This window comes from Colossoma macropomum, unplaced genomic scaffold (genome assembly GCF_904425465.1).
Source record: "Colossoma macropomum unplaced genomic scaffold, Colossoma_macropomum, whole genome shotgun sequence".
Classification (NCBI taxonomy): domain Eukaryota; kingdom Metazoa; phylum Chordata; class Actinopteri; order Characiformes; family Serrasalmidae; genus Colossoma; species Colossoma macropomum.
Genome location: NW_023495870.1, coordinates 722984 through 749816, shown reverse-complemented (window position 1 = coordinate 749816; position 26833 = coordinate 722984). Strand labels below are relative to the sequence as shown.

The window sequence follows — 26833 nt, the reverse complement described above, 5'->3', positions numbered from 1 at the left end:
ATTTAGCCTTCTTGGAGGGCTTTCAAGCATGAACTGCCCATTTAAGGTCTTGCTACACGGGCAGTACTTGTGTTAGTTCTGACTTTACTTAATTTAAATTCATACAAAATTCTACATGAATTAAACATTACATCAAAATGTTTTTTCTTTCAGTTTACTCACCTTTGGCAAGAAATGACATTTTTCATTTACGTGGAACCGATGTACATATTTGAATTTAGCCAGTGCACGTTTTTCCCCAGTGAGGACATCCAGGGCTTAACCCCCTTAAGCACAGGCCTGGTGCCATCACTTATTCCTACAGTAAAATGGTTGCTCCTAATTCTGACACAGCCATAATCGTGTATTAAGTTAAAAAGTTGTTACATTCTTTGTCACCAATGACTAATTAGGAACCTATGTGTATTAATAGATTAACACACATTACCACAATTGTTTAATAAACATCCCAAACACTCCTGATAGTTTTGCAGACACTCTTTATACAAGTTTAAGAAAATAAGGGCTGATTCAAAGGTTCACAGTTAAAAATTGATGCAATTTTGCATGTAGACAAAACTCGCCCTTTCTTTCAGCTTTATTGATGTTCTTCTGTCTCCGTAATACGGCTATCAGTCTCTTCATTTTCTCTCTCATTTCTTCTGTCTCCACTCATGTCTTTCTCTAAGCTCTCCCTCTTGCTGTGTCCTAAGCTGTGGTTCTGCTCTCCTTTCTATTCATCTGCAGCATAATAGTAAGCTTAGCTTTAGTTTTCAGTTGAAATAATTTCCACCTCAGTTCATTAACCATGGGTAAAAAGACCGTCAAGGATCACAATACTTCTCTACACGTCTTTATATTAACACAGAAGAAGAAACAATCTTAGATAAATTTTTACGCTACAGAGCCTCTGAAAGGATGTGGTGTATTTTTAGATAAAAATCTAGTGAGCACCAGATACTGTGTGGTGAGTACCAAATAGTATCTGGCGCTTACCAGATTTTTATCTAAAATAAAATACACCACTTCTTTTTAGAGGCTCCATAGTAACGTGACATCACAGAACAAGTCACTCTGTACACAGGTTGTGCTCATATAAACCTCCATCATGGACAAAGGCCTTTTTTGTGTGACGATTGACATGTGGCACAAGAATACATACATACTGTCATAAAAATGATACGGTAGGGTAATTTGTCTAGGCAGCTATAAAAACTTTTAAAAGGGACACTGGTAAATTATTAAAGTTGATATAAATGTAGGCTGCTTTTGCTAGATATTTAAGCTAGCTGTAACGCTTGTGTTGCTCTTTACACAATACGCTAGGCTTGGTCAAAGTAGCCTACATATTAGTGCCTAAAGTTTTTTCTTTTTTCCTGCAAAAGAAACCTCCTACATTATGTACTTCTCATCATAGTTAGATATAACTCTGGGCTACTATTACACAGTAAAATGTAAAGTGACTTCTCAGCAAGTTGCTCAGGTGCTTTTGCTACATAACTTGCTATTGTCAATAAACACTGTTCATCGCTCCATCCACAACTGCAAGTTAGGACTGACACATGAAAGACATATGAAAAAGTTTGGGCCACAGTCAAATTATGTTTTGTTGACATTCCAAGTAAAAATAAATACACATCCTCTACAGATAACACAAAACTGCATATTTTGATGCACAATTACTGTTTATTTACTGAAAGTAACATACTGGTAAAAACAAATAAAACATTAAATAAGGCCTGTGCAAAAACTTTATATTTTTTCCAATATGTAAAACTCAGCAAATAGAAAGAAATTGTGCACAGGCATTTTTACGTTTGTTTTCTGTAGAGGATGCATTATTTATTAAGACAATCAACTTGTTTTGCATAAAACGTACACTGCCTGTCCATGTTCATATTTTCGAATGTGCTGCAGACATCAAATTTGGAATATGTGCCATCATTTAATACAGGTCAGAGTTTTTAAAATACTGCTTTTGGTTTTTATAAGCATATTACTAACTGTCCCATCTTTTTTAAATGTTTTGTTTGAGATTTTTGATAACATGATTCTGCTGTTCCCACAATCCAGTATTAGCAGCAAAGGACTAAACTTTGAACAGTGGTTCACTAGGTAGCAATGTTCCAATAATTACTGCTAATTAATTACATCAAATGATATGGCAAAATATGTTTTTGCACATTGCCCAGCATTTTTATAAAGTAAATAATGTATGGTTGTCCAAGATTAATAGTCCATATTTAAATTCCAGCCTACCCCAACCATTATCCTTCCCCATTTTCTCCTATGTGTCACATTATGACCTTTTGTCCACGGAACTCAAGTCCTGAGTCCTTACTATTTTATTTATTTCTCTCTGTTCACACAAAATAAACTTTAGGAGACAGGTTGCCATTAATGGTCGCATTTTAAGTAGTACAGTACAGCAAAAACAGTGGAAATCTGAAAACCATGTGATAATTTCCAGAGTCTATATTCAATTAAATTCAATTTTATTTGTACAGAACTTTTTGCAGCATCGTCTGTATTGTAGTATAGAGCAGGGCTCATCAATTCCAGTCCTGGAGCACCTGCACAGTTTGGTGATCTCCTTGCTCAAACACACAAATTTGAAACTGGTAATTAACAGATGAGCTGCAACAGGTGTGTTCCAGCAGTGAAATCATCAAATTGAGTTGGACTCTGGCCTTCCAGGGCTGGAACTGATGACACCTGGTATACAGTTTCGGCCTGAAACACAGTACACTGTTTCTTGCAAAACAATCATGCAACACCACACAGTAAATTAATATGGAGAGTGAGGGGTACAAAAAGCACATTACATGGTTTACATTCTGAGAAAGAGAGCTAGTTCAAACAGTATTTTTGCATTTTAATTTTGGTTTTCCAGAGTCTCAACTTCTGGTTGCTACATGGGAAAGCAATAATGTAATTTATAAATACTCTTAAGAATTTATAATTTGTATAGTTATATTTGGTTTTTTAAATATTAGCCCTTGCTCACACAAAACATTGTTTCCAACTGAAGACAGACAATACCAGCACCTCAAAATCAAACATTCAGGTCATCAATAACAAGTAAAACAAAACATATCTTAACAACACCAGAAAGAAACATATAATAATGACATCACTTTGTATTCAGGCAGAGGTATAAGATCCATGCCATGCAGCCTTTGTTGCTGTTACAAAGGTTCTCCACTTTCTTTTTCACTTCTGTTCCTCCATCTCCTTCTTAATCTCAGCAATGTAATGGTGGTCCTTACCAAACACCACATTCATGATAGACACAGCCTGAAACGAAATTGATTACCACATAAGTGAAGTCTAGAAAAATTTGATCATTGTCAGTTCAAATTTTAGAAAATGAAATAACTCTTTTTCAGAACCATGAAGCAGAAAAAAACAACAGGAGAGTTATTTTTTAAGTGTGGGCACAATACAGGAAAAAATGAGTAACGTGAAGATGACTGAATCGTGTGCATCCAGTATTATAAAGTCATTTGTAGTCTTTTGTAGCCAAATTGCTTGGAAAGAGGTTTCTTTCAGCAGACCTTGTTTATCTGTATGAAGTGTGTTAGAATTAGCTTGGAACTGAACTTTGCAGGAAGGTAGATCTTTCGATGTAGACTGGTCACCTCTGATATAGAGTATGCTTAATATTTCCCTGCTTTAATTACAGTTGCAAAAAACAAACAAAACCCACAATACCTTCTTTAGAGCTTTAACTCCTTCTGATTTCTTTTCAAGTCCTAAGTAAAGTCTTCCAAGTTTCAGGTACATAGAAGCCACATTGAGAGAATATGGAGGGTAGTGTACACTGGCAAAAAAAAACACAAAACACTTGTAAAGATCAAACACAAACAGACATACATGCATGTCTTAACATTTATCAGCACAAGTGCACTGCACTTCAATACTTCAAAATGATTTGACAACCATTATTTATACAATTAATCAGTCATACCTATACGGTTGCACTATTTTCTCGCCATACTTCATGGCTCCATCCCAATCCTGCATATAGAGACATACACCCATAGCCTGGTACATCATATGCAACATGTACACATTGGTGTCCTCAAAAATGGATCCCATCTTCTCCAGACTTAACTCGCAAATCTCCAGCAGTTCACTGGGAGGTGCTGTGTAGTCAAGGACTAACAAATTTAATTTTGGGTCTACAACTACATTAAAGCTCCTGTCACGAATTGTCAAAATGAACGCAAATGTTTCCAGGACTTGCTCCAGATTTAATGTCTCCCTGTTTTTCCACTATTACTCTCTAAAAATGAGCAACAAGAGTTTGCTAATGGACAAGAGCACAGATGTGAAATTAAAACCAGTTAACTGAATCAAAGCCACAACATCAAAAAAATAAACAGGAGTACAGTCATTCACAATGGTGACTAAAAGACCGGATAAACAACTAGGCCTATGTACAGCCACTTATTTTCACTGCTTCTGATTTTAGTAACCAGTTATCTATGTTTCTAAAATCAGGTGTTCCATGACACCGAGGCACAAACACATAGAAAAAAAAAATAGGAAAGGATATTCTTGTAGTGCTTGGCTCTCCTGAACTCCTCAATGATATTCTTGCCGTACCTCACCATTTCTCGAATTTCCTCTGGCTCTGGTGGTGTGCTCAGCTTTCGGCGGATCTCTATTTTGGCTTTGTCCTGCAAGCATGTCAGTTTCACAAGAGATGCAAAGTACTGTGTGACAAAAATGGAAATACATAATTGTAGGTATGTACTGGCTGTGATCACAAAAAGAGGATCTTGGAAGTGAATTTCTATCTGATGTTGAGTGAGAATTTGTTAATTCTTTAGTAGCACACAAATACAAATATATATGGATCATTCTAACAAACTGGTTCAAAGTCAAGAGTTGAAAACACATTTTGGACTTTTAACTGACTCGGTCATGAGACTAACATGGGTGATGAAACATGCCAAAGGAAGGGATGAATGAATGAATACAAAAAACAGAAATAAACAGTAGAAAAAGTAAACAAATAGATATGAAAATACACAAACAAACAAATAAATAAAGCTAAAAATAAAAGTGGGTTACAAACGCATAAATAAAACAGATGAGTAAATACAAATGAGTGGAAATACTAAAATAAATGAATTCATGTTTTATTTATTTTGATGTAATATTTGTATGTATTTTTCCATAAGGTCCATGGTTCATGCTAGAGCATAATCTACTGGTCGAAACTATTGTTGGCTTGCAAGGCGGACCAGACAATACTAAACAGAAGGTCGACTGAATGTGCAAGAAAATTCCAGTATGACGAAACTGACAAATTTGTCAGTTTGTTCGAGATAATGCAGACCATCTCGACAACCGTTGTCTTCTTGTGTTTATTTGTTTCTGTTAAACGACATAAAGCAATTATACTGAATACTTGCATAACTACATTTTTAAATTACGTTTAATTAAAAAAATGACCTACAAGTGGCCAGATCTAGCTATCCACATCCCTACAGCATTGAAATCTGCAGCTGCCCAGTCAAACTATGCTACTGCTCAGAATCCTCCTGGCTGAGCCTTGTCAGGCCAACCAGTCAATGGTCATTTGTTAATGATAAAAAATGATAAAGAAACAAGTTCATAAAATGTCTTCCTGCACCCTAAGACACATGCTGACGTTGGTGAGCAACGTCTTGAAGGGAATCCAACACTGACACATCTATTTAACAGCTCAGCTCTCCCAAATCTGCAATTAATCCCTCTACTTGAAACACAACATAATCGTTGTCCAGTTGTCCACTGTCTGATTCATCTGCTATCAAGCGTAACTGCATAGGAAGTTGGTTTAGATGCTCCACCATCACTCAACTATTAGCAGTGTTCCAGAAACAAGGCAAAAGTAAACACACTGCACACACTCTTTTATTAACCAATAGCTTGTAGGCTTAGTTTTTCTTATTAGCATACTTGAGAATGAAGTCTATGAATAAATAAATCTACTTATTTACTATCTACTTATTATGGCATGTTTCATCCTCCATCCTCATACTCTAATAATGTTCTCTGTATTTTTATTAAATTAAAAACAACAATTAAAACATTCCAATTTGTCACTATCAAAACAATTACATCACTACCAAAACTGTACCAAATGTCAGTAGTGGCAAAATTACCTAATTTTGAGCAGAACTCAAAACACAGCTTTTTTTAATTAAGTTTGAATTTATTTATTTTTTTTATTTAAAAATATGATAACTATAAATACTGATGATAACTATAAATATTTTACTTTCATTTTAAGGTTGATACGTCAGACCACGATACACACTGCCACTGCACATCAGTCCATTTTAGATGAGCCTGAGCACAATGAAGGGCAGTGTTTCTGGACGCTGTTGACGTAACATCCACTGTACAGTCTTAACTTGAATTTGTGGATGCAGCAACAAACTGTTTATTGACAATGGTTTGTCAAAGTATTCCCAAGACGTGATATCCATCACAGCAGCATGCTGGTTTTTAATGCAGTGTTTGAGGTGTTGAAGGTCACAGGCATCCTGGTGAGTGACTCACAGGCATTCAGCTGTGGCCTTGCCATTAACACACAAAGATTTCTCTGGATTCCCTGAATCTTTTGATGTTATTATGCACTGTGCATGGTAAAATACCCAAAAAGCAATCACTCATTTAAAAAAAATATTTTTAAACAGTTGTGTTTTTTGCTGATGTATTTTTTGGCAAAGCGGCAAGCCTTTCAAGAACTACTTATTGAATTCAAAATTGCACTTTTTGGACAATTTAAGAATTTCAACTCTCAAATATCAAATCTGTAACTCTGTCCATTTAAATGATTATTTGTGTTTGAATAATCTGTGTTTTCAGCAACATGTTTACCTTTATGCTTATCTTAATGTTTCCTGTACTTTTTGTTTATTAATTGCTTTACTAAATTCCACAATGTGTGTTTTGCCTCATTTTTCTGAAAACAACAACAGCAGCAACAACAGCAATAACCAAAACAAACTAGAAATTACCTTAGATTTGGTGGTGCATTCTTTGCAATCACAGGTAAAGAAGTATGAATCGCTCAGCCTTTCATTCCTGTCCTCTGTTGGATACAGGAGATCGATGTAACTATTGAAAATCTATAAGAGAAAAGTGAAAGCCATAATTATTCACTGACACTTAACACGGTCAACTTTGTTATAATACTTTAACTGTAGCTGCAATATATCAGTAGTCATTCTCAGGTATGAACAAAAAGTGCTAAATGTGTTTAAATATTACAGATGTAACAACTGCTGACAGAGCTGAATGATTTAATAGAGATAATTCCGGTGAAGTTGTGGTGGTGTGCCTGCATTTCTGATTGGAGATCACACATATGTTTGGACAATCAGCTCTTGAAATCTCAGCACTCTCTACTAGACAAGGTGGAAGAATTTGAAGAGGAGATCTCAGTCACACCTCTTCTCCAGGGCTGATTTCCTGAACAGCTCGAACCTCAGCGGCTGTGCCTTTATAAGTCACAATCACATTTGGACTACAGCTGTGGTTCATCAAAGCAACACTGTAAGCGACATCACAAAAGCACAGTCAGCATAAATCAATATTGAAATAACTTCACCTGATTGTGAGGGAAAGCATAATGTCTTGCTTACTCAGGAAAGACTGCAGAGCCCAAATGAGACAACTCCTCATCTTCAATAGTAAAACCATTACAGTTCACCTGTGATGAAGAAGAAAAGTTACTTTGTACATGTGTCTTGAGCCCACCTCTTGCCCCAAACTGCTGCACATCTGGCCATTTTACAACAATTATGATCACAAATATGGTCACACAGCAAAAACAATAAGTACCTGTGCATACAATGTTAGGCAAAGACACACTTGGCAACAGCAAGAAATAATGTAATTAGCATATTAGCAATACTATACTACAACAAGAGGGTATTCCTGGTGTTTAAATGTTTTGTTTAGGCTAATGCAGTGGAGAAGGTTTCATTTGAAATTTGAGGGGGGAATACTACCTGACTCATCATATGATTAGCATTTTACGCTAAATGTTAATGAAACCAGAGCACCAGAGGAAACCCTACGTAAACATGTGGAGAACATGCAAACTCTAGACAGAAAGAACCCTGGTCACACAGCTGGGGAATCAGAACCAGGCCCTCCTTGCTGTGAGGCGACAGCACTACCCACTGTACCACTGTGCGGCCCTGTTTGTCAAACGTGTATGTAAAACCAAAACTGATCGTTGTTTGGTTTATGATCAGCAACAGCATGTTCAGTCAACCGTTTGGTAGCCGTGATGTGTGTTAACGTTAATAAATAACATATGAATGTAGAATTTTGTTTTGACAGCCCTTGTAGCTCAGTCTGCTGCTGTAAAGGGCAGGCTAAAACTAACAAATGAAATGCATATATGGTTCTGACTCCTATCAGTTTTTCAACACCTCGGTATCACTGCTGGACTGAGAATAGTCGACCAACAAGAAATATCAAGCCAACAGCCTGTGGGCAGTCTTGTGACCACTGATGAAGGACTAGAGGAAAGTGTGCGTGTGTGTTTATATAGAACTAAACAGAACAATTTTAGAATTTACAAAGAAGTAAAATGATCTGCACTATTTCTTGATCATAATTCAAATGTAAGCAAATTTGTGACACTGACTATGTTGAGGACTTTGAACAACGTCAGACTTTTTTTTTCCCCAGACTTCTCTTCCATTGAAACAGGTGTTCCGACAACTCAGTAAGATCTTATCTATTAATCAGAGGCTTTTACAAAAACTTGGAGTCCATGCCAGCTCAAGTGCACAGTCATTAAAGCAAAAGAAGGACTTTCCAATACTAATAAATTCTAAACTTCACATTAAAATTTTTAAAAATTCTACTTTTCATTCAAATTATTATGCTGATAATATAATTTGTAATAATTTCATTAAGTTAGAAAAGAGTGCAAAAAAGAAGCACTTTTACTAGTGGTCTCAGACTTTTGGACTCCACTGTATATATAAGTACAGTACATATAGCATAGCATACAGTCTTAACCGTGCAGCAGTGAATGGTGCTTGGTAACAATAGTTTGTTAAAGTATTCCTGAGCCCATGTGGTTATCTTCATCACAAAAGCATTCAGTTTTTACTTCAGTGCCATCTGAGGGACTGAAGGTCACGGCCATTCAGTCTGCGCTTTATGCAGAGATTCCTCTAGATTCACTAAATCTATTGATGATATGGGGGGGTTGTACAAAGTATTGAATGCTGGGTGCCGACATTTGTGCTACATGTGGTTTTGTTAAAAATAATTATAATTCTTGATAAGAGATTTTTTCCAATCAGGATGAATCTACATCAATTAAAAGATTTTTCTCATTTTTTCACTGTGAGATTAAGGTAATTCACCAAATGGTGAATTTCTCATAACCCTTTTTACTCATTATGACCACAGGTGCCAATAATAGTGGAAGGGATTGTATATCGTTTGGAATAAGTGAAGTAAATTACAGAATCTTGTAAATTCTTCACTTTTTTTTTTAACCATAATCAGCAACATATTGGTAGAAATTGTACTACTGATCTGCAGCTGTTTTCCGATGCTTTGAAAAAAAAAAAAAGTATAATTAAATATAATGAATAAGCAAATAAGATACCACTTTGTATTGAATTACAGGAACAGTTAATAGACTACATGTAACAGCTAAACAGGCTAGCTAGTCTGATATCTCTGTAACTGTGTGCCCTATTCACTTTATAGTGCACTATTTTGAAGTTTGCCATTTTGTAGTGGTGTCTGAAAACAGTGCAGCAGATCCAGTGCACTCAAACAATCCCACAATGCACTGCAAAAAAACTTGTTTAGAACTGATGTACCCTAAGGAACAGGGGATACCCATAATGCACTGCATTATTTGGTCTAAAAATTCACATGCAACCTCTCCGAGTAGGACTACTGAGCACAGCTACAATGGCAGCATCTCCACAGACTTCTCTTCAGAGCGGTTACAGATGTAAGAATGCTCTTCTCATGTGTGCAGTCAAACTCAGCGGTTAAACTGGACTGGTGGCCTGTTGTTTATAGAGTTTATGCAGCAGAATGTGTTGTTGTACAGTAATAAGCAAACCCGTATACTGCAGTGTTCAAAATACTTTATTACCATCATGAATGCTCAGTTTCCTCACACTGGGAGTCATTCAGCAGCCACAACTAGACCCAAAAAAATAACATATTTGGTTATTTCCCTTTGTGTATACTAGGGGTGCAACAATTATTCAACTTAGTCGACTAAAGTCCACGACCCAATTAGCTGGCAACTAATTTAGTAGTCGATTAGTTGGTGACGTCATTACGCGTCTTTCTCGCGCTCACTAGGAACGTTTTGACATTACCGCACATTATCAACAGCACGATGGCTGCCTCAAGAACAAAATCCGCAAAAGTGCGGGAGCTAAACTCAGGAAAAAAAGTCAGCTGTGCTATTTGTAAAGCCGACCTTAGCTGGCATGAGATCACATCGTCCACGATGGAGCATCTGAAGAGGAAACTTGTAGGCTATGAAGATGATTAATCTCGGTAAGATACTTCTCGTCCCAAACCGCATACTTAGCACACTAAATAGTGTGTAAAAATAGCGCATATACCTAGAATTGCACTCACTAGTGTAGTATGTGAAGTACAGATGTGTGGTTTGGGACGCTGCGATAGTTGAGCTAGCAAGCTAGTTAGCTAACGCGAATGATGATGCTAAATTCCGTCCTACTTCATGTTATGAGCTGTTGCATTTGTGTTTTGAAATGTGTGTTCGCTGGTATCGTTAATGAAGTTGGAACAGAGAAGCAAGTAACTATTATTTACAGCGACCCTGTTGTTTTAAACACTGCATCGTCGTCTTAGCGTCGAGGCCACCAGTGCGTTAAACTTCGGCGAACACAGGAGAACAACTGCAAACAGTTTTCTGTTTTCCGCGAACGTTTAGCACCACTGGCTAACAGTTTAAGGAGGTAGTTCTCTGTGAACATACAGGGCAGCTGGACGAGGGTTACCGATGAAATGAAGTGTTTACACAAAATCGTTCAAATTTTACTGTTCACAGAGAAGTTTGTCACAAGCATTCGCCACCTCCCCCTCCGCTCCCATCAGAGCGCGTCTTCCCTGTAGTGTCCACTCTTGGAGGAGATCAGGGCTCTCACAAGAGCACACACAGATGCTGACTTTCCACCGTTTCAATAAAGACCTATGATTGTAGAATTTAGTTGTAACAGAGTGTAGACAGACAGCAGAATGCAGAGCACAGACTACAGTTTAAATTTAACATTTAAATTTAGATTGATTTTTTTATTTACTTGATTAAAGGAAAACTGATTTAGTTTTGTTACATTTTGCCACTTTGCACATCCTTGGTTATAAATTTTGACAGGAGAAATATATTGGAGTTTTATTTTTTCATCTTTTGTATTAGCAGCAAAGTTCATTAAAACAGTACATTTTTGAATGTTATTGATCTATATTGTCTTCATTGTTAGTTAGCAAATGCCTAAAACCTCCAGCTAAATTTGAAACCTAATAGCTACATAAAAGTTATTTGGTAATACAGTGATTCATAATCCAAATAATTGATTATTTGTTTCAGTAATCGAAAGATTATTTGACTATCTAATTAGCCGTTTATTGCAGCCCGAGTGTATACACGGTTCACTCTTACTTACTACTTAATACCTCTTAGTTCACTACCAGCACTTGAAGTCCTTGTCTCTTGGGCATGGCGAAACATGAAGTTGGTCGAGAGGGAGGGGGTTGCAGCTAGAATAGGCTGAGAATCACTGATTTAAGGAACTTTAAGTTGTAGAACTGACAGAACTGTAATTTAATCTGCATCTTGAAAAAGCCAACAGTGTGGTAAGCATCCAATTACAGAATGTGAAATAATGACACCGTAACAACCTTTTGTACAGGCATCTGTGTATTTTTTTGTTAAATATGTTTTGAACTTGAAAAAGGAATATCTTGTACTTCTGACATGAAATTACATAAATGAATGGTGGTCTCTTACTTTTGCACAGTACTGTAGTTGCTAATTTAAAGAGTACTGTAAAGGTAATTAAGCCTGGCCCGAATAATTGGAACACACAAGTATTCATTTGTTATGTCAGTGTTCTTTTCCTTATTTAATTTTCAGAAGTGTCATCATTTGTTAACATTATAGACCCCAAAAGAATTCTAGAAGACTTGCAAAATGGCTATAACTTAACGACAGACGTGATATTAGACTACAGAAAACTGTGACACATCCATGTAACATTAGCCACGTTAGCTAATTTAATCTTTGCCAATTCCACCTCTTAAGTCTCCCCGAGTTAGGCTGGGAGGGCAAAGGCTAGCACATGCTTCCTCCGAGACATGTGAAGCCAGCCACTGCATATTTCAGGATGGCTGCTACCACGTACTTGGATAGCTCAATGCGTTTAGATGAGAACGCTAACTGCCAATTCTGTCATGTTAGCTAACAGACGCCTGTGTTGGCTAGCATCGCACTGAGTGACGATGGGGAGAGGGAGGACCATCCCACATACAGAAAAAGAGTTAGGCCAATTATGCTCTCTTGGACTCCCAGCCATGGATGGTTGAGGCTTCACTGGGTATTGAACTCTGCATCACCTAATGATAAGGCCAGCACTTGAAGAAGCAAGATAAGTTAGTGAAAGGTATTTTATTGGCAGACATTTAAGCTGGGTCGCGGGGTGAGATGGAGCCTGTCCCAGCAGTCATCAAGCGGAAGGCAGGATACACCCTGGACAGGACGCCAGTCCATCGCAGGGCAGACAGACAGACATATACATTCACACACACTCACACCTAGGGGCAATTGAGCATATCCAATTGGCCTGACTGCATGTCTTTGGACTGTGGGAGGAAACTGGAGCACCCTGAGGAAACCCACGCAGGCACGGGGAGAACATGCAAACTCCACACGGAAAGGACCCTGGTCGCCCAGCCGGGAATCGAACCCAGGCCCTTTTTGCTGTGAGGCGACAGTGTTACCCACCATGCTGCCCCATTCAAGCAAAGAGAAATAGCCAAATATATGTTTAAACACTGGAATTACTCAGTGACATCCATCCTGAACAATATTCATGTTTGCTTATCAAAATTGTTTCATATGAGATGGAATTGAAGAGGGAAATGAAGGCTGGCCTGTGTCTTTTGCACAGTACGGTATACAGTGGAAGAAATAGGCCGGAATGTAACTGAACCCCATTCCGGAACTGAAAGTTGTGACAGAATGGACGATAACGATAAAATTTCCATTAGCGAGCTCAGTAAACAAGATAACGTAGCATATTAATTAATGTGACACAAATGTACTGTAATAACTGATACTGAGTTGCTAGCAGTAATTTATTGTGAGCTAGGTAGGTATCTAGACTTACTTAAATTAAATTAAAACTAAATTAAAAGTAACACTGGTTGGAGGATGTCAAGCACATTCAACCATACAGCTTAACAGTGTTTTTAGTACAGTAAATGAGTTTTTACCGTCACTGGGGGCTGTTACTGTGGTACCATTAATCAAACATGAATAGATTTAAAGCATAAAAAATTCTCAAAAACAGCAAGAGTGTTAAAATATATGCTTTTTGTTTTTGACTTTTTTTGTTTTTAACAGATACACATCTTCCTGAACGTAAAAGAACAAAAATCTCATTAGCAGATTTTCATCCCCTGCAATGTTGGACAAATTTCGGTGGACAAATTTCTGCTACTGCACCGCATACTGTCATACCATCCAACTCCAATGCCTGTGTGCGCATGTGTGCATTTCCATAGGGTCATACAAAATAGAACGGAAAGAGACTTTAATAGATAGACAAGCCAAGACACATCAAACCAACAAGGGAGAAACAGCGCCAACTAAAACCGACTAATGACTGACTTAGTGTCTCCTGTGAAAATTTACACTTGAAAACACCACTAAGACTACATCTGCTGGCTGATACCTACACGAAAGGGAACAACTCTCTATAGCAGGAGCTGGCATTAATCTATTAAACTATAAAACTGTAGCACGCAAAGTAAAGAATATTGCTTGAATGTTACACACGCTTAAAATGTCCATATTTAAGCTAAACCTAGCTTGTGAAAGTAAAACACTGCTAGCTTGGTGCCAAGTGGGTAAAAAGCCTACTTATAAAAGCAAATGTCTGTACATTAAACTGTGAAATAAAACACGCAGTAGGTGCACATTAGGATAAATTGTACGTAAAATGACTGAGTATTCTGTGCTTTTTTATGTTGGATGACCTTCAGAGCTTTTATGCCTCTGTGTTTACTCATAACAATATTACACTAACAGTATTTTGTCTTGTTGGAAATAAGACAATCAAATGCTTTCAAATCTTTTACAAATTCGGACATTCTAATAGCAAAAATACGCTTTCACTGCCACTGAAAAATTACACTATGCCTTGTGTGTGCTATCTTAAGAGTGCTGCTTGCTCACTTTGCTATAATTGCTCTCCTGAAACTGAAGTTTGCAATTTCTTTTCTTTTTGGGTTTCATTTGGCCAAAAAATAAAATAAACCTCAAAATCCAGGTGTGACCAAAGCAGTACATGCTCACACTAACATAATTTATTGACATTACAAAAAAGAAATAAGGACCTAAAAGTTGTTTCTGATTGCAAAAAGAACGAACAAACAGAATAAACTATAACACAAATTAAGTAAAACTACATTCTTCATTATAAGCGTCTTGTCAAAGTTGCTAGATATCTGTTAGCCATTCACCTACATTTGCACAGATACACAAGCAGAAACGGAAAAAGAAATATCACCCTTCACTTTTGCCGTAACTCCTGGATTTCGCAATCTTTGCGCAAAATCTGCATGGTTATTAGGCACAATTTTTAATCAGACTTTTGTCCAGAGACCATCTGCAGCAAGGGCGTGCATCAAAATCAGGAATGCAGCAGGGGTATGCATATTAAATAGGACAGCTGTCCAAAGGGGTGTGGGGGTAGTAATGGAGTGAAGGGTGCTTGCAAAGAAACCAGGGTTGCACTGATTTGGAAACTGTGGGCTGATGCCACCATCCTATTTTTCATGTATATATCAGCAGATACATAAAAATATATAAAGTACAGAAATTTGGAATAAATTCATTTGAATTAGCCATACAGAGAAACATATCATGTACTTCTATACGATTACAAATGCATGAATAAAACGCAGACATTTTAAACCAGTAGCCCAGTGTTGCCTAAACATTTTACTCTTCCAAAGTAAAAAAAAATACACCATCAAATATCGGTTTAAAATGTTGGTCAAATTTAAACATCTGTCTGACGCCAATAACGTTCATTAAACAATTAAACATGAAAGCAGAAATGGGGTTATAGCCATTCTGGCAAGAATAGCATATTCTGGATTTATTAACCTAAAGTAACAGGAAACATCTTTAATTTTAGCTTTTACCTACCAGGTAGCAGGTTCTTTCCATGGCTGAATAAGAACTCAAAATACCAAAACTAAGCTCCAAGTTGTTTGTATGGTTCTAAAGTTGTAGTTAAATATAGAAAAAGGGAATTATTAAAAATGCATAGAATAACAATATTATAGTATATGGTATAATGGTAGATGACTTTAAAGCAGCTCATTTGAAATTATTCTTAATTCATATTTTATTAACTTTTATTATTTTTAAACCTGTAATTGTCTGCCTCATGAGATGGTTGTCAAAAAGGTACACAGGCAAAAAAGCTAAGGGGGGTGCTCAGCATAAACTATCAAGCATCCTCAAAATCATCCTGTTTTAAAGCTAGCAATTCTCTACCTGAGTGTCACAACCCTCGAGATAGTTGTCCAAAGGCATATTCTGACATATCTGTGAGACTTACTTATCCATAAAAACCTCACACCAGTGACATCCCATTGTCATTGTAAGGTAAACAGTGCAACTGCATGGGAAGTGTGAGGACACCAATTGTAGTGAGAGAAAAAGCCCGAGGCAGGCATGGGTTTCCTGCAGTAGCTATGAATCAGCTTAGCTACACAGTTAAACTAGCACCTTACTTCACTACCTTATAAATGTTATGTGATTATTAATTTACTGCACTACAAAGCGTTTATATTTAGAGCACTGGCTTGTCAGAAAAAGTCTGCCATCTGAAGCAGATCCTGAATTGACTCACACAAGAACATATTTCGACCCATATAGCTTTGTTCAGCTTATCGCCTTGTTCCAAATGACCAAACTGCTAGAAAGTTTTAAATGTTTGCAAATCCCCATACTGTTCTAATTAAAGGCAAAATGCATAAATTTGCTTTGTTTATTTATGGTCAGCATTGTTCTCCCTGCTGTTTGAAAACTAACTAGCTTGAAACCCTAGGAGCCGCAGCAGAGGTAGCTTTAACATTCCAATGGACATTATTTACTTTCAAATGTGCATTTGACAACTGTTCTGAAAACATGAACTCAGCAACTCCCCTGAAGCAGCTGAAAAATACTGTAAAAGTAGTGGGATGAAACCACACCATGAGCAGTGGACACCTTACCTGGGCAAAGAGTTCTGTGAGAGCAGCATTATCAGGGAACTCCAAATGCCGTGAGTAAAAATGACGGAGTGCAGCAATATCAGTTTGGTTCATCTCATTTTTCTCATTGTCCAACTTGTCCAGATCTGATAAAATATTAGGGAAACTGCAATTAAAATGCATACAAAAACACAAGTCACATTTTATCATTCAGTAGGGATGACAGTAGTAAGGACTTTTTGTAAAAAATAAATTGAGTCATTTCACAATTATCTAAATAAGTGTAACCAGTATTCTATTTTAATGGTCTCCTTTAACCCAGATTGTGTTTGTTAAGCATGACAGACTATGCAGACTATGCAGTACCATTACCCTGCCCTCCAACAGGTTCATGTTTTAACAGAAAGAGCAAATGTCTGATGTTTCCACACAGGCCTTCACCTGTTTCCATCAGTTAGAATCTGGGTGAGAAACAACATTGAGCTGAATAGCAATACATGGGCCAGCTGTGAGATGGGATAGGATGTTTACCTCTTTTAGCTGAAAAGACAATATGGAATCTAGTCATTGTAGATTTTTAAGATCACAAAAAATACATATCGCTGCTGTCGTAAGAAAAAGTTGTATCTCCATTTTTTCTCGTTTTTCAGTTTGACATAATTTGAAAATCCCTGTTGCCCCTTAAACTGTGTGTAAATTTCATGAAGAATGGACCAAAAGAAACAGCCCAAAGTGACTTGGAAAAAAAAGTCTGGGTTCATTGACTTACATAAAAAGTGAAGTATGTTTTTTCCTTTTCCTATAAAGTTACCATTTTGGAAATACAAGGTTTACTTCTTACAACAGCGATATGCAAATTTACTTTATACCTCTTTTGCTCATAACTATCTGGTACAACCCAGATAATGCTGCATTCTTTTTTGAATCTTGGCTCCCCTCAAAGTTTCTTCCTCATGAAAAACTAATCTCCAGAACACAGCACTAGTGCGGATTCTCCACTGGCCAATTGCATCTGCAAACAAACTACATAGAGTAATCTAAGAGCTGCTGTTGCTGGGAAAATGCAATCTTACAATAACTGTTTTTTTCACTTTTAGTATAAAAATAGTTTTAGTTAATTAGTGCTTTACTGACATATGATTGTTCTCAATTAGTCTTAGCCTCAGACTAAGCATCTGATGTCTTATGCAGACAAAGCTACATCCGTGTATACACAGTTCTGTGTAGCGTTTTTATTTTTTTATCATTGAGAGCTTTGCTGTTTCTAAATTCTAGTGAGCAATAGCAAACAGCTGCCTGCACTAAACATTGCAACAAAAAATTTAAAAGATATATCCCAGCGATTTTCACAGCTGCCATATCTAACATGCTGGGCCAAAAAATGCACTCACAGCTGAATGTTAAAATTATTAACAGGTAACCTACACTTGGAAAGGTGAAACACAGAGAGCTTTATCATGTCATTCAACAGCTGAACCTCTTGAGTTCTTCCACATATAATTAAGATGTTTACAGCCCTGTTTGAGCTGCTATTGAGATTGCAAACCTTGTGACAATTGCCTGGTCATCGCCATACCAACCAAGTGAGTCAGTTAGCTTTAGTTAGCTAGAATCAAACACCAAATGTTCTGCTAAATCCAACCAGCTCCTCTTACCCACTCGGCAGTGCTGTTTAACATTTATCCATTGTTAGACAGATGGATTGACATTTACTGTAAGATGGCTTCAGAACTGTGCAGTGTTTACTTTACCATGTAATCAAACTCTTTTTTTTCCTTGACTTTGACATAAGGCATTTGTGACACTTCTGTGCGATTTCGTATTTCTGCATTAACGTCACTTACAAAACCACCCGCCTGCACCCCGCTAGTATCTGGCAGTTTGAATGTATTAAATAGAGGGGTGCCACCCAACCCTTTACACCTCCACCAGAAAGTCAGCCCTGAACTGCTCCAAGAGCTTTTTATGATCCGCAATCCTAAATTTGAACAGAAGCAGGTGCGCAGAATAAGATGCCAAGGTGATGTAGCTTGGTTAAAAGTGATTAACCATCATAAAACAAAACAAAACAATCAGGTTTAGATTGAACTAAGTTATCTAAACAATAAATCCTGCTTCAAGTCACATGCCCCTGGACATGCCCTTTAACAAAATCAAAATAAAGATGTTTTACAGTTAAGTATGTTAAGACTAGATATGTAGAGATATGTATGTATATGTCTCCCCATGTATGCAATATATGGAAATTACTGAATTTCAGACTAATGATCTTTCAATGCACTGCTTTATGAAATTTCCATTGCATTTTCCAAAAAAAAGCACACTTGATATTTATCGTAAGCAAAGATATACTTACGTGCTTCGAACTCTTTCAGTGCTAGCAACCTTTCTGACTGGGTCCGCTCTGTCTGGAATTTCTAACAAAAAAAAAATAATAATAATAAACAAATAACTGATTTGGTAATTGAAAAACACAAAACAATATTCAGGTAGTTTGGATCTAAAGAAATGATAACTCATTTTCATTTTATTTTAGTATGTCTCCAAAATAAAGCAAACAGGACAAGTAAAATAAAAGCACAGCTGAGCCCATAAAATGGTAAACTAGGTACTTTGACATTTAAACAATCATCTAGAAATATGCACTATTGAACTGTTTTTACCACTTGCTGTCATTTCAGTCAAGAGCAGATCTACAAACATTTCAATGTAGGGTAAATGTGGACTAATTAGTAATCATTGTCCATCATGCTGTGTTTTGATATCAGACATCAGTATATTACAATAACACATCTCCTTCCATTTGCATTCAAAAACGTTTTAGACACACCATTAAATTTTGGTTACCAAAATTATATTTGTGGTGATGAAACTGATTTGTAGCCTACTTACAATATCTTTATAACATTTATTATATCTTTATAATATTTATTATTAATCAATTCATACATTTCTACATCAGTGCATGCAATGTTTATACACCAAACTCCCTTCTGTGGCACACAGATCAGCTCACTTCACAATTTTAATAATTCTTTCTCAGCAGCAACAATTCTCTCTAGCTGGGCAAGGCTTAGAATTATTTATTTTCTACAGCAGTTTAAACAAAAGTTTGCAACTAACCAATCAAAAGTGAAACACTACAGCACCTGGTAGATTTGCCCTTTAGTATTACATTTACATGTACAGCATTTAGCAAATTGCCCAGAGTGACTTATAAAAAGTGCTTTGCTGTCTACCCAGAGAAAGTATCTTTGCTAGATACAAATAGGTTAGAGAGAAAGCTATTCCTAAGCTCAAATATTGCTAGAAACAAAAGCCCATGTTGATACCTAGAGAAAAAGGATTAAACACAGCGCACTGCAATACATTTCTGTACTCAGTATGAGTATACTAATAACAGTGTGTTACAGATGTAGAGCTAGTAATTACACTGTTATTCCTTCTACATTGGAGGACATTGTGAGTATTCCAATGTTCTTTTCACTGCCACCAATAGATGTGTTCTTCGTCAAATAATTTGGGGGTTTGTCAGAAACAATGACATTCGTATAAAGATCTCAGAACCTAACTCTGAGTTGAGCCACTACATCATAACAATGGAACTTGCTTCCAGGAAAACGAGTTATTCTCAACCTAAAAACTGTCACCACAGATACATAATGATAAGCAAAAATGTCTGATCTTAGTACATCTCATCAAATACAAAACTCTTATGCGGTATATGGGGCACTGGCCAATCTTTTCTCTAAATATTAATCAGACCATCATTCGACGAGTAAGAGACCCTCAGAAGTATGGTTATTAAGTTATATGATTAATAAGACAGTGTCTTTAATTGAATCCATAGATCAAAATATGAAGGGCACATTTTTTTCTGACAATGCGGCTGAAGAAATTCTAAGTCTGAAATAGAGAGTTTACCAACAGAACTAAATATATTTATGACATTCTTGTTCACTCATATCTGTGCAGTGTTTCCAACACATGGGTTGTACTTTGGTGGTGTGCCCAGGTATACGGACAGCTCCCCAAGTATCTTATCCCGTTCAAAAAGTACTGAGCATTTCTTATTAAATGGTTTTGAAAAAACACCACATTTTGACTTCAACTGCGATACAAACGCAGGGCTGGGAGACGGGAGGGCACGAGCGATAGAGAGTGAATGAGACAGCAGGAGTGAGCAACAAGAGTCAATACAGCCCTGGTATAATGTTAGCTCGCTACTACATGCAAATTGTCTTTATTAGAACTACTCAAGATTCATCTAATATTTACTTAACAGATGTGTATTAAAAAATACTTTAAGAAAAGGCCACATGAGGAGGATGTGTGCTAAATCAGTGTCAACAAAAGCGCAAAAATAAAATGTTTCACTTCACAGTCAAATGGCTACGTATTAGGGAAGTGCAGTTTGATCACTAACAAATCATTGTAAATAAATTCTGTAAATAATAATTTTTGCTTTAGACCTGCCAGTCTAATTGTGTATTATTAGAGCTACAATGTGGGTATATCAATGTCATTTTTATGAATAGTTGTCTATTAAAATGGATGTGCCAAAATCAAAATGAGTCAGAAGTCACATACACAGTGAGTATGAGCAAAAAAGGCAGTGAAAAATGTCCTGTTTATTAGCTTGATCGTCACTGAAAATGTGAAAAATCTAACCTTTAAGAAATTAGTAAAAAATAAATGCTAAGAGAGACATTTTTGTCAGAAACATGTGCCACATTTATAAGCACTTCTGAATTCAGTACATAGTGTACCATCCATTCCCAAAATAAGAGCACTGAGTCTTCTCCTATAATGTTGAATGAGTTGGGAGAACACACAGAAAGGTTCTGAGATTTTTTTTTTCTCTTCAAAATATCTCCAGATGACTTGGAGCCACAGACAGCAAATTAGTGTTAACAACCACTGCCTGTGAGAAAAGTACATTAATCGCACAACTTAGATTTTTCAACAAAACCACAAAACCAACAAATCACTTAAACCTCTGCTTACCTGTTTCAGAATGATTCGAGCCACAAGTCGCACAGTTTCTGAAGGACACCAGTTTTCACCATATGAACACATAGCAGAGCACTCGAGCTTGTGCATGGGCCAATCTCCTTTCTAGGAAAAGAGTAAGATGCATAATTTCTCTCTCTCTCTCTCTCTCTCTCTCACACACACACAAACACACACACACAAAACAATGTGGATTGAACACCGCAAAAAACCAAATAATGAAGACCTGCACCTCTGCAAGCTGTTTTCTCTCTCTCTTAAAATAATAATAAAAAAGTCAAACCATTAACACATGAAAAAAAATAACCAAAAACAGAACTGGTCTTAGTCATTTGGTCTTTCTGTGTGTGCAACCTTTTTGCCAACTAATGCTTCTGATACAAATGAAGCAGGTTTACTGTAAATGAAAGGCCTTTCATTCAGCCTGCAAAGTATTAATTAATCTCGGACTGCCTCAGAAGGTTCTGGGGCCAAACAAACAAACAAATCCTGTGCTCTGGTCAGCGGAAGATATGGATTAGATTGGATTGTCACAGTAATGGCAAGACTAATGTGAAGACAAGTTCCATCTCAGGAATTCTCACATCAAATGCCAAATCCTCTAATGAGGCCTACAAAGTGATAATGACTCAAATTTAGTTCACTAGAATTAGATGAGCAATGAGTGACTTGTCTCAACAGTTTTTCAAATTCTAATGGAGACTAGCTGAGATTTGATTTATAGATTATACTTATGTTGTAACAGGGGTGTCCAATCTTATCCACAAAGGGCCGGTGTGGCTGCAAGTTTTCATTACAAACGAGCAGGAGCACACCCGACTTCACTTATTCAATCAATTGCTCAGCCTTTAAACAACAGATCGTGTGCAGTCCTGCTTTGTTGGAATGAAAACCAGCAGCCACACTGGCCCTTTGCGGATAAGATTGGACACCCCTGTGTTATAACAAGCTTTCTTCACCCGGAGAAGCCATTCATCTGAAACAACCTGCTTCCAATCTACTCAAAATTGTTACATAAAAGAGATTAACATTTTCATCAACCTAAAACTCAGTCATCAGCGTTAAACAAGCAGTGAATATCTTTCCTATTCTCAGTTACACTGGTTACATAGGTCACTGAACATCAAATACATTTTTTTTCTTATTGCTTACAAGGAGTCACCCACTCCCATTTAGCAGGGCTTCTTCAGTATTTCATCTGTGACACGTCATGGCACCTACACTCTTAAACATAATGCATTTATAAATGCTCTTTCAACAAATCCAGTACAAAACTTACATATACTGATGCATTATTTAGCTGAGAAACCTCAACAATCTTTTTTCCGCATGATTTCTGCAGCACATGTCCTGTGCAGAACGCAGATAATAGAGCAGTGGCCACCAACCCCAAACTGCCACACCTGCTACTTCTTCAGAAGCTCTTGATTGGCTGCATCAGATGCATTATTGTTAGGGGGGTGCACCATGTTAGAGGCAGCTTATAGCTAAACTGCAGGAAAGTATATCTGCAGGAGGAGGGTTGACCACAGGTATAGAGGCTTTTAGGCATTGGCAAAATTGAGTGTGTACACATGCACTCAATAATCCGATCATAACCGTATTTCTGCAGTTATCCGATTATTCAAATGGCCATGTAAACACCATACTCCGATCTAGAAATCCAATTAAGAAATCTGATAAAGAGAGCTGAATTTTAGCTCAGTAAACAGATTCCTCAGTGCATGTATACTTGTGTATACTCAGATTTCTATCGGATTTCTCAGTCTTCGCATGCGCGAGAACAGACAGTGGATATTATGAGATGGCAGCAGAACACTTTTGGAGACGCACTGAAACCAAACAGAAAAATAACGGATTTAAATATTCTTCATCTTCTAAATGATGTATGTTCGTATTTTCAGGTAAAGCGTCGCGACGTTTAAAAAGGGGAAACGAAAATGCAGCATGAAGTTTGAGTTTTATGTTACGTTTATGTCACGTCGTCTTCTGTGAGTTTATTGGCTGGTTGCAAAGTAGAAATCTGATTACTGTCTGATTCATGTAGACCTGGAGTGTCCCATTGTCTGATTACTCAAGTGAATGTAAATGGGCTGAATGGATTACTGACAAAATCTGATTTTCTGCAGTTATCGGATTATTACGTGCATGTAAATGCACTCATTGTTTTGTTTCTGCACCCTCCCAATGCTTCTCTCGCTCTCCTTCATACACAGTCAAATAAAATTAAGTGAATACTGACAAATCATTTGGGGTTATGTCACTTTACTGTAGTCACTTCATTTGGCAATTACTTAATACCAACTCAAAGACTAGCCAGCAAACACAGTTAGGTCATTAAAACTTTGTGACAACCTATTATTTTAGGGGCCACAACATCGTCACAACGTTGAAACGTAATATCTCAAAGTTGTGACTACGTTATCTTACAACATTGTGACAACGTAATGGCAACGTTGGCAGTAAGTTGTCACAACCTTCTAGAATTCTCATAAGTTCCATTACGTTGTGCATGGAGCTCTAGGGAATTTTGCTAAGTGGCTAAGCTAACAGGCAGTCATAATACCATATGACAAACACTGCTTCATAATAAGGTTGTGAAAACGTGACAACCTCGTTATGACAGCGTAAACAACACCACTATTTGACAACTTTGTAAGAAAGTACAAGTACATTGTCGCAACGTTGTGACAATTTTGTGTGTTAACTGTGTGTTTTTCTTTGTAGAAGTCACAAATTATCCCCATTTTTGCATGTACTACAAGACTTTTAAAAGCATCTCTAGCAGCACTGACGTCTGGATATTAGCCTTTGGATCGAAAGGAAAGAGAATGGTATTGTCCATCTCTACACTAAAACCGAAACCACATATTCAGTTGTCACTATTTTTACAGAGCTACAGCCTACGTCAAAACCAAGCGGATCCAAATGGTACATGGTAAAGATGTAGTTTCTTACCTGGCACTCCACATTGCAGTAGTAGGCTTGCTTACATTTTCCACACTTGGACAAAGCTTCCCTTCTGTTAAAAAGAATGTGAAAGAAAAGCCTTACAATTTTAATTAGCTACAATGTCAAGAGCTGATGAGGGCTGCACCGGGTGTACTGCCACACTCCTACACTCTTAACCTGGCCCTCATGCAAAGTATCAGGTAGACCTTGCGGACACTGAAACCTACCTCGTAAAACAAAATTCGCAGTGGCCACCCCTCTCATTCACTGTCAAAACGTAGGAATACGCCGGGCACGCGAAAATGAGATCGCCAACTTTGAAGTGTTTCGTTGCTCTAATCCCTCGGCCTTTGCCAGGGCTCAGAAATCTCTCACAGCCTTCAATTCCCTCAGACTTCATTTTGTGGTCGCTGGCCTTCTTCACTTCTTTGAACCCCTCTCAAAGCTTGGTGCAGGCACAGTCGTCCGCTGTCGGTCGTCAACTATTTGTAGACGAAAGGTAATATTTTGGTCTTTGGGTTTCAGGATAGTGGCTACGGCTACGGCAAGTCTGGTGACGCTAACAAGGCACACCACATGGTAAAGAGACAAATGGCTAGCCCAGCGGCTTACGACTCTAGCAAGCTGCAGAATTCTGCGCAGTCCTAAAGCCCGTCGGGTGTGCGACATTTGGCCAAGTCTTAGCTTCATTTTATTTGAAAACATTACCTTACACTGCTCATAATAAATAGTTCAGTTGAAGTGAAATATAAATTCAACAGGTCGCTCAACAAGAAATATCCATGTCCAAACAACGCAGTGACTGTAAGTTGTTTCTGTGTTCAGCACCGCCATCGTGTGGTTATTTAGAGGAACTTCAAGTCTTGGATCATAAGACCTTTTTTTAAAGGCACTGCATATTAGATCTTGCCCTGTTAGACGGGGATCAGTCCCCACACCTGGAGACACTTTGGCTATGTTCAAAAACGCATACTACCATACCAAATAGGGTGTCAAAAATAATGCACCACCAATACAAGTCGTATGTAGCACGCCTGATTCAACCAATTAACTGACGAACAAGGCCCCTAATGGACTGGGTAGTGTAGAGAAAATGCAGAAATTTGAACAGCATTGTGTCACCTGGACTTGGATTTTGTGTGTGTGTGTGTGTGATTCTGAATGTGTATATGTTAATTTTGTATAAGTATATTTTCTATCTTTATTAGTTTACTTATGTGAATGTTAGCATGCTGAGCTGTTCTGAATATACTGCATTTATGTTTTCCAAACCTTCTGTCACATATACTGTCACCTACACATGCAAACATGCGTACCAGTGGACATTCACAGATACATACCTTACAGAGAGAGCACAAAGCAAAGCAGACAGTAGCAATACTGAATGAAACAAAATAAATAAATTTACAAACCCAGTTTCAAAAAAGTTGGGACAGTACAAAGAAAGTGAAATACAAAGAAAAACAGAAAGGAGTGACATATAAATCTGCTTTGACTGTATTTGAAAACGTTCATCAACCTTGTCTTTGTTAATAAGGTAAAAATTACATATATACTCATACGGAGACTGATGCCTGCAACACCAAAAAGGTTTGGACAGGGGTAATTAAAGACAAGAAACATTGTGAAATGTTCAAAAACATTGTAAAAAGGTAATGCAATTATGCTTGGATATACAAATAGCATCCAGAAAAGGCCTAGTCCTCATATATATGAGCATATATATGAGTCCTTATATTTATGGGTTGAAGCTCACCACATTGCCCAAAAGGCATCAATAAATAGTTTATCTGTTAATGTTTCTTAGCCACGAATTGCCAGGATTTTTAGATATTTCACCCTCTACGGTGCATAATATCATTAAAAGATTCAGGGAATCCAGAGAAATCTCTGAGCGAAACTACAAATGAATGCCTGTGACCTTTGACCTCTCTGACAGCACTGCATTAAAAACCAGCATGTTTCTGTGCTGGCTATTCCAGCCACATGGGTTCGAGCATACTTTGAAAAAACTATTGTCAATGAACACTGTCCGCTGGCTGAATCCAAAAATGCAAATTAAGACCATATGTCAACAGTGTCCAGAAAGGCTACCTGCTTTTCTGGGCTGGAGCTCATCTGAAATAGACTGATGCACAGTGGACATGAGTACTGTGATCTGACCAGTCAACTTTTCAGATTATTTATGTAAATAATGGACACTGTGTTCTCAGAGCTAAATCAAAAAAGGACTATCCAATCCAGACTTTTACCAGCTTAAAGTTCATAAGAGGGGGTCTGCCGTCTGCTTTTGAAGATTAATAGTGAGTAACTTCCACATCTGTGAAAGCACCATCAACACAGAGCACATTTTGGAGCAACAAAA

General features: G+C 37.4%; 1 protein-coding gene across 1 annotated transcript; it reads right to left on the bottom strand.

Moving 5' to 3' along the window:
* Positions 1-2453: 2453 nt before the first annotated feature.
* smyd2a (SET and MYND domain containing 2a) lies at positions 2454-25091 on the bottom strand. The gene is made up of 12 exons (XM_036563714.1): positions 24696-25091; positions 24475-24538; positions 21511-21621; positions 18860-18920; positions 16525-16649; positions 7629-7696; positions 7435-7537; positions 7002-7112; positions 4541-4664; positions 3950-4124; positions 3694-3802; positions 2454-3276 (listed from the first exon to the last, which is right to left on the bottom strand). Exons 1-12 carry the CDS (start codon positions 24866-24868, stop codon positions 3193-3195), a joined length of 1308 nt encoding a protein of 435 aa, XP_036419607.1. The 5' UTR covers positions 24869-25091; the 3' UTR covers positions 2454-3192.
* Between the last annotated feature and the right edge of the window lie 1742 nt (positions 25092-26833).

Bases quoted from the DNA above. Each gene is read 5' to 3' on its own strand.
- smyd2a (XM_036563714.1), bottom strand. From the start codon at position 24,868: ATGAAGTCTGAGGGAATTGAAGGCTGTGAGAGATTTCTGAGCCCTGGC. The intron at 16,650-18,859 runs GTAAGTATATCT...ATATTTTATCAG, and splicing joins ACTGAAAGAGTTCGAAGCAC to ATCTGGACAAGTTGGACAAT. The intron at 3,277-3,693 runs GTATTGTGGGTT...ATTTCGTTTCAG, and splicing joins GAGTTAAAGCTCTAAAGAAG to GCTGTGTCTATCATGAATGT.